The sequence below is a fragment of the Fukomys damarensis genome, unplaced genomic scaffold (assembly GCF_012274545.1).
Source record: "Fukomys damarensis isolate Sample0158 unplaced genomic scaffold, DMR_v1.0_HiC HiC_scaffold_23, whole genome shotgun sequence".
Classification (NCBI taxonomy): domain Eukaryota; kingdom Metazoa; phylum Chordata; class Mammalia; order Rodentia; family Bathyergidae; genus Fukomys; species Fukomys damarensis.
The window spans coordinates 2,192,945-2,200,973 of NW_022900935.1; the positions used below are offsets into that span (position 1 = coordinate 2,192,945).

Consider the following 8,029-nt stretch of genomic DNA (forward strand, 5'->3'; position numbering starts at 1 on the left):
GCCTCTTGGGTGCCCTGTAGGGCCAGGACTGAAGCTGCAGTCTGGGCTCAGGTGCTCTGGGCTCCCTCTGAAGTTTGGGGCTATAACTGAGAACCGGCTCCTCGGCTCCAGTGGGATTATACCTGATAAACTCTCTCAGTTTCACACCTACTGAGTGTCAGAGCCCAGCTCGGCCTCCTGTTCCACGCAGACTGGGCCTGCAGCTGGGCAAGACCAGCACCAAGCCCGTTGGCCAACAGTGGAACAGCCCATGTCCTGCACTCAAAGTGAGACCCAGGACGATCTCGCTGTAGTGCCAGAAGGTCCTACGTCCACAGGGCCTGGCCGGAAGCTGCCAGGAGGCGCTGACCCCGCCTCACCTCCCCCAGCTCACACATCTCCACCTCCCAACCCCTGCGCAACGCAAGCCTAGGACCAGCTCCAGAGCCCACTTTCTCCTAACACCCACTCTTGCGTGTCCCAGGATTTACAGGGACAGGAGACTGAGCAAAATGGAGCCGCTGCAGGCACCACGTTCTACTGAAAAAGAAACACAAAAGCCAAGACAGAGTAAACAATGATGCTGTTTATTTAAAATGTTTACTCCAAGAAATATATATATAAAAAAAATAAAGACAATTACAGCACTAAACCAGGCGCCTTTGACCAAATCACAATGTCCTCTTTGATTCCCATCCACCTAAGCCCCCTTTTGGACCCTCCTTGCAGACCTGCAGGGCAGCCAAGCCCCTCCCCTGCCTGGCCCTCTGTGCCTCTTGGAGGAGTGCAGGCCGCCCCAAGCCCTGTTCTAAAGTGTGCTCCCCTCGAGGAAGTTCATGTTACAATTCTACACTGAGAAGAGGGTGAGGGAGGGCACAGGACACCTTCCCTTCCCCTGGGGACCCGAGGGTGGCGGCTGCCGGTTTTAGGTCTTGCCTGGAAGATCTGAGCCCAGCTCAGCCAAGGGCAGCTCCCACGTTACTGTGTCCTCAATCTCTGGGCGACCACACAGTTCAAGGGAGACCCCCCCGGGTGTAAGACAAGAGCACAGACTGCCAGCCTCGCTCAGGGGAGCTGCTCAGGAGGGAGGCATCTGGGGGTGACAGGGACAGATCAGGTTAGTTCAGCGGAAGTTCTGACACTGAAGAAGCTTCTCCTGGGGCACAGGGTGGCAGAGACAAGCAAGAACTCAGGCGGGGGGACAGAAGTCACTGTGCGCAGGGACGGGGTGGGAAGACAGGGAGAAAAGCAGTGATGACTAGATCATTTTTGGCATTTTAACATGGAGATGATGACAGGTGGTAACAACAGCAAAAGCAAAAACAACAGCTAGAGACCAGTACTGAGGTCTCCCATCCACCCAAGTCTCACTGAACCCCCTTCTCCCCCAGAAGCACCACAGCTAAAAATCTATTTAAAGCACCCAAACCAGCCCGGACCCCTGGAAACATCGAGCCCCAGCCAGCGCTGTCGCCTGGCCTGGTTCCAGGAAAGGCACCTCGTAACTCCCGCAGCGCGGTCGGCCCAGGGATGGCTCGAGCAGAGAGGGTACTTGACAGGGACGCAGCGGGTGGCCGTCTCGGCTTCTGCGCTGACACACAGAGCAGGGGGCCTCTTCAGGAATCCCAGCTATTTGGTACCGGAGCCAAGCAAACGCACCAGAGCATGGGGTTAGCGGGACAGCAACCCGAGGCGCAGGACAGGGCGGCCGCTCTGGGTGGGAACGGCCAGCGACACAGACGGAAGGAGAGGCAGCAGCAACAGGCTAGGAAACACGCACTGGGCCTTCCTCGCAGGGACTGGAGTGTGCTAGGACTGCCGGCTGGTCGACCTCTAGCTGAGCAGCGCTTATGCCAAGGCCCGGGCTCGACCGGGAGCCATAAAGCCAGACCCCGCCAACAGACACAATCGCCCTCACCTCTGCCCCACCCCAGGTCCCCATGGTTCCACCATGGTCCGATTCTCATTTGGACTTCCCGTACAGCTAAAGGAGATAGAAATGGCAAAACACAACCCCAAAGCCCCCGCCAGGGGGGAAATCGCAGATTCTATGAATGGTTCGGCCAAACGGCTGTGGAGCTTCCAAGCAGCCAAGGGGAACAGAGCAAGCAGCAGCCGGAACCAGGCTGCAGGGAGAAGCGGCAAGTGGCCCGGGTGCTCCCCAAGCGCATGAGCGTGACTTTGGACCGAGATCAGCTACCAGGGACATCTTGGCCTAGATGCTGCTGGCTCCCGTAAGGGACATTTTTGTCAGAGTAAATGGCCATTCCTCTCCCATGTAGCACCCACGTGCACCACAATGCCAATTACAACTGGAATGGGAGGTCTGGGAAAGCATATTCAGGAGAGGCAAAAAGAATACAGCTTAAAAAAAACCCTAAATTGCTCAAAGTTTCTGCTTCTTTTGTAGGAATGGTTAAGTCAACTATGAGCAAATATTTTAATTAAACATTGGAAAAAATAAAAAAAAAAAACCACTTTGGAAAGCATACAGAAAAAGGTAGTTAACGTTGATCACTTAGAAAACAGAACCCTGGGGAGTCTAACAAAAATGCACCTTCGGTCAACTCTTGCTTTTTAAATTCCTCGCCTGACTTCCTGTCCCAGTGCACACGGAAGCGACAGCTGCCGCGGGCGGGGCCCCACTCAGAGGGTGCGCGGGTTGTACTCTGGCAGCCTCTTGATCTTCTCCTTCTCCGCCTCGCTCTCGTCTCGGGCGATCACCAGGGAGTGAGAGTAGCCCATGGCCACCTGCGGAGACAAACCCAGGCAGCTGCTCGTCCAGCTTGGAGCAGTCGGGCACAAGCGGGGACCAGGAAACAGCCACCGGGGGTCAGAAAAGCAGGGCCGCGTCGCCTGTACCCTCCTGGCCAGGGCTATCCAGGAACGGAAGGGCGCCCACTAAGCACTGCTGGCAGGGACCCCGCTCCGCCATCCACTGTGTGCTCCACCCTGACCCAGGAGTGAGCGCTGCCCCCTTTTGGGGACGGCCCAAGAGACCCAAGCCACACACTCGCCCTGGGGACGGACCACGCTGTGTGGCACTGAGCGAGGACAACTGCACGTCCGGGTACCTCCTCTCTCCTGCAGTGCGAGGCTGGGAAAGCCGGTCACAACGGCATGGCTCAAAAGGGCCGCGGCCCCAGAAGCACAGAGTGTACCTGGGTCTCCTCCGCACCCAACACCCAGCAGCATCCCACCCTGCGGGCAGCCCCGCTCACCTGCTCTGAGAAGATGCCATCCAGAGTCTTCACCTCCTGGGCTGCAGTGGAAGACTTGGGCTTGTGGTCCCCATAACCCTGGGAAGGGAAGCAGACACACTCACAGGAGCAGCAACCGCTGTGACATGGTGCTGAACCAGGGGTGCCCTGGCCACTAGCCCAAGTGCCAGGCTAGCCATTGACACACAGAGGCCACCGGGTGCCTTGTTAACCAAGGGAGCCCAGCGTGCTGGATCCTGACCTGGGCCTTGGGGGTAACAGCACCCTCTCTCTGGGGGCATCGTGTGGGGACAGCAGATGATGCCCTGAGCACAGGGAGAGAGAGCAAGCAACCACAGCTGCCAGGCCTACAGAGGCCCCCCAGACACCTGCTTCTAGAGGGCCCAGTAACTACACGAGAGGGCAGAAGGACTGGCGAGTCTGAGGCCAGTCTGGACAACAGAGTGCGTTCAATGCCAGCCTGAACTACACAGTGAGACTCCGCCTCAAAAAACAACGAAACAAAACAGAAAGGCCAAGCCTGGGCTACTTAGCAAGAGACCTTGTTTCAAAATACAATCTTAAAAATCTAAGAACACAGCTCAGAGAGGGGCTGGTGTGCCTAGCATCCACAAGGACCTGGGGTTAATTCCCAAAACCCCCCTCCCCACCGAAAAAAGAAAAACAAAATTCAATTTAGATAAAATGAGTGTTCCCACATCACCCTCCTGGCTGTCTCAAAATGGCACCTTGCTCCAGAGTGCAAACTAAGGCAGCTAAGGCCTGAAAGGCCAGGCTGGCTGGTCGTACGCTAGATACAGACAGGGCTGGCCATGGACCTAGCCCTCTTGGAAAGAAAGAGGTGGCTCCGTTCCTGTCCTTGCAGCGCACAACTGCACCCCGACTGCTACTTATCAGCAGAGCTGGCCCTGAAACCCAATTCGGCCCAAGGTGACGGCGTGCGGCGGACTGTAACCCAGACACACAATGGGTCCCCACCAAGGCGTGTGGCTCACCAGCTCCCCGAAGGTCGGCGATGGACCCCAGCTGATGGTGCTCTCATCAGCGGCCACGATGATACTGCTCTTCCTGCAAACAGCAGGGGCTGTCACCGCAGGCACGGCTCCCGTAGCCCCTCAGCAGTCGGGGAGTCCCTGATGGTCCCTGCGGGCCACTCGGGCCTCAGCTAAACCCGAGAGCCCTGCACAGCACCAGGAAGCAAAGCCAGGGGCCCTGCTGCCTCCCCCTGCTGCAAGGGCCCTTTGGGCAGAGGGAAGGCCACGTCAGGATGAGGTGACAGCCCACTCCCGAGGAGGCGGGGCTCAGGGAGGGAGATCTCACGAGGCAGAGCCACGCGGACCCCAACACACTCCACCAACACCGAGAGGTCCACACCCCTGCCCCATCCGGCCGGCTGCTGACCCCGCACGTGACACCAGACGCGAGAACGCAGATCTGAAGCTAAGCTCCTCCCAGTGTGCTGACAAACTATAAACTCCTGCCGCTCCCACCCGGATGTCCTGACCCTCGCCCCATGCACTCGTTCTGATAAAGCCCTTCGGGGACTTTTCTTCCCATGAAGACAGGGAAGGGGCTGTCCGCCCCGGGGTCTGCCGGAACTGCCCTCTTCCTGCATCCCCATCTGGAACCGTGTCCCCCAAGGCCTGGACAAGGGAGACCCCACCATCCGCAGACACGGGGCCCTCTGAGCAAAGGCAGCGGAGGGTGCGCCCAAAGCTCAGGCCAGGCGACGGCCACCTACCCACAAGCCAGGCTCCGGATCCTCCAGCCACAGAGGTCCTGCACTGCTTTCGGGTACATGGTAGACTCTCGGGAGGTGTTGGTGGCCCCCCAGAAAAACAGCCCTCCTGGAGGAGAAGAGAACACAAGCTCGCCGTGCGGGTCTCAGGAGGCGAAGCCCTGCCTCGGCAACCAAGGGAAGACAAGAGGGTGGAGGACAGCGAGCACACGTGGGAATGACTCGGGACACGCAGCGTCACAGGGCTTAGACTGGGGACAGGATGACAGCTGCAGGGTCCCGCGCAGGGAGGGGCCGACCACACCCCAGCTCCACAGGAAGAACGGACGCACTGACCCACTTCACTGACAGCAAAAGAGCAGGTGTAGCCAGCGTAGATCTGGGAAGCACCACGGCCCGGGAAGTCAAACAGCTTCACCAGGCGAGGCACCATCTCGTCCTTCTGCTCCGCGTGGCCCAGGCGGCCGTAGCCCCCAAAGCCCCAGGAGAAGACGCGCTTCTGGGAGTCCAGGACCAGCTGCAGGGAGGAGACACACCAGCCCGGTTACCAGGGCTTCCCTGGGTGACGGGAGAAGGTGGTGCAGGCAGCTACAAAAGCAAAGGGACAGGGACAGTGCAGAGCCTGCACCCCTGCCCGCTACAGTCAGGCAAAGTGGAGCAAGCACAGAGACTCCACATCTGGTCTGGGCGAAAAACTCTTGCTTTCCCTGCAGGGACCGCATTTCCACTCCCCTTTCAAACCATTGGTTTGTCTTCCCTTCGTCCAAAGCAGAAGGGCTGCCTTTCTGCCCTGTGCCCTTGGAGCCAGGCAGGATGCCCACCTGGACCCACACCAGGGGCAACCAAGCCTTACCGTGTGGTTGGCACCACAGGCCACGTCTCGTACAACCACGTTGGGGACCGGCAGGATCTGCCCATCTTTCGTCTTCTCGATGAAGATGGCCACTCGCCGGGGCACCAGCTCGCAGTCGTACTCTATCCGCTGTGCCCGGGCGATGAACTTCCCATCTGAGTTGTGTCCTGCAGCGACCACAGAGCCGGCCATCAGCAGCAGCATGGGACACAGGGGACATGGCACTGTGCCCCTTAGGTCCTCTGGGCCCAGAACACCTGCCCTGACCCAGCCTGGGCAGGTCTGGACCTTCCCAGGTTTCCCAATCGGAACCTACTTAGTGGACCATGGTTATGAGTTCTGTAGGATCACACCAGCTCTTTTTTGAAAAGGAACTGAACAAAATACCACCAAGGACCTCACCCAACAAGAACACCATCTTTTGAAAATCCCTTCTACTCAGGCTGGGGCACACTTGCTTCTTACTGTAGGGCATGGTCAGAGTAGGGGAAGCTAAGCCTTGCCTGCCCCAGCTGGGGGCCTAAAGGGTCCCCGGCGAGCCACGAACAGACAGGACAGTTCAAGACAGCCTGCACGCGGGACGGGGGCCAAGGCGCCCCGCCGGAGACACGAACAGACAGGACAGTTCAAGACAGCCTGCACGCGGGCCCAGCCACCTGCACATGCTGTCAGGGATGTACAGGCCTGAACCGCGTGGTGCCTCAGGACCGAGTCACTAACAGCCTGGCTGCCCTGCAGTCCTCGCTGCTTTTTGGGGTATTGTGGATTGAACCCAGGGGGTCTGCCACTGAGTTACCACCTCAGCCCTTTATTAACATGTTTTATTTTGAGATAGGGAGTCACTAGGTTGCCCAGATGGGACTCACATGTGTGATTCTCCTGCCTCGGTCTCCCTGATGGCTGGGATCACAGGCATGCACCGTGCCTGGCCTGCTCTTAGTCTGGGCAGTAGCCAGAACAGTAGCGCTCCTGTGACTGCCTCCACGCGAACAGTGTCGTAACGTTAGACCAACGCCACACCCAAGCTGGGGCAATGAGTGTGTCAGCTGCACCTCTGGCGTGTCTGTGGTGGCCACTCGGCCCAGCTTTTGGATTAACCTCTACATGACTGACTGTGAATGCTGCACTATCGAACGCTTAAGGCAGATGTGGTGGCACACGCCTCTTACCAGCCAGTGGGGAGGCTGAGGCAGGAGGATCACAGACTCAAGACCAGTATGGGTAACTTAGCAAGACCTTGTCTCAAAACAAGAAATAAAGCCAGGCATGGTGGTGCTCCCCTGTAATCCCAGCACTCAGGTGGCTGAGGCAAGGGGGTTTCCATGAGTTTTGAGGCCATCCTGGGCTACATAGTGAATTCAAGACCAGCCTGAATAAGAACCAAGATAGATTATGTAAACGCACAAATTTCCAGTGATGAATGTCAGTACACTGCATACCTAAAATGTACCAATAAAATAATAAAAAAAGAGCAGCCTGAATTACAAAGCGAGACCTGTCTCCAAACCCAAAACCAAATTAAAAGGGCTGAGGACACTACTCGGTGTAGAGCGCCTGGGCTGGTTCAGGGCACTGTCCAGGACCTCCTCCTCCCCACGGCAGGCAGGTCGTGTGGTGACCCCGACTCTGGCACCACTGGCACCAGCGCCTGGCTGCGTGAAAGCAGGGGGGTCGCCACCAGGGACGCCCCAGCTTGCCAAGGCTCCAGCAGGTTTCAGGGCATCGCAGTGAACTGTCCACGTCCAGACACGAGCATTTCTCATGACCAGTGGTGTCTGAAACACCCGCATTCTTGGGGTTCTGGAGATCAGCCAACGCGGGTGCCCAACTCCCTTCACCAAGCACCTGCTAGGTAGGGGCAGACAGGATCCCGGAGGGCAGAGAGGCACATTCCCCGTTCTCCTCCTGTGCTGCACACAACACGTGCTTCTCCCCAAGGGCCAGGGCAGCACTTCCTCCAGGGCTCCTGGGACTGCAGGGCTGCTCTGGGGGACGGACAGACGGACGACACGGTGTGTCCGATACCAAACTCCTGCCTGCCTGACCCAGCCCAAGTGTGCCACCAGGGCATGCGTGAGCAAGTGTGCACTGGGACCTAACTACACGGGAGCGGTCTGCACGGAGACAGAATGGAAACGTGTCCTGAAGGAAGCCGGAAAGAAGGGGACTGGACGGCAGCCACGCGGGCTGCCCAAGACACCCCAAAAGGAGCAGTACCCAAGCCCCCGAGAATCTGCA

General features: G+C 58.2%; 1 protein-coding gene across 1 annotated transcript in view; it reads right to left on the reverse strand.

The window, feature by feature from the left end:
• Nucleotides 1-793: 793 nt before the first annotated feature.
• Nucleotides 794-8,029, reverse strand: part of Rcc2 (regulator of chromosome condensation 2) — a 16,229-nt gene continuing 8,993 nt past the window's right edge. The window contains exons 6-12 of the mRNA XM_033767969.1: nt 6,059-6,079; nt 5,792-5,958; nt 5,275-5,455; nt 4,942-5,047; nt 4,196-4,268; nt 3,201-3,278; nt 794-2,730 (exon numbers count right to left, since the gene is read on the reverse strand). Coding sequence (XP_033623860.1) covers nt 2,626-2,730; nt 3,201-3,278; nt 4,196-4,268; nt 4,942-5,047; nt 5,275-5,455; nt 5,792-5,958; nt 6,059-6,079 — 731 coding nt within the window. The 3' untranslated portion in view covers nt 794-2,625. The remainder of the gene's footprint in view (nt 2,731-3,200; nt 3,279-4,195; nt 4,269-4,941; nt 5,048-5,274; nt 5,456-5,791; nt 5,959-6,058; nt 6,080-8,029) is intronic.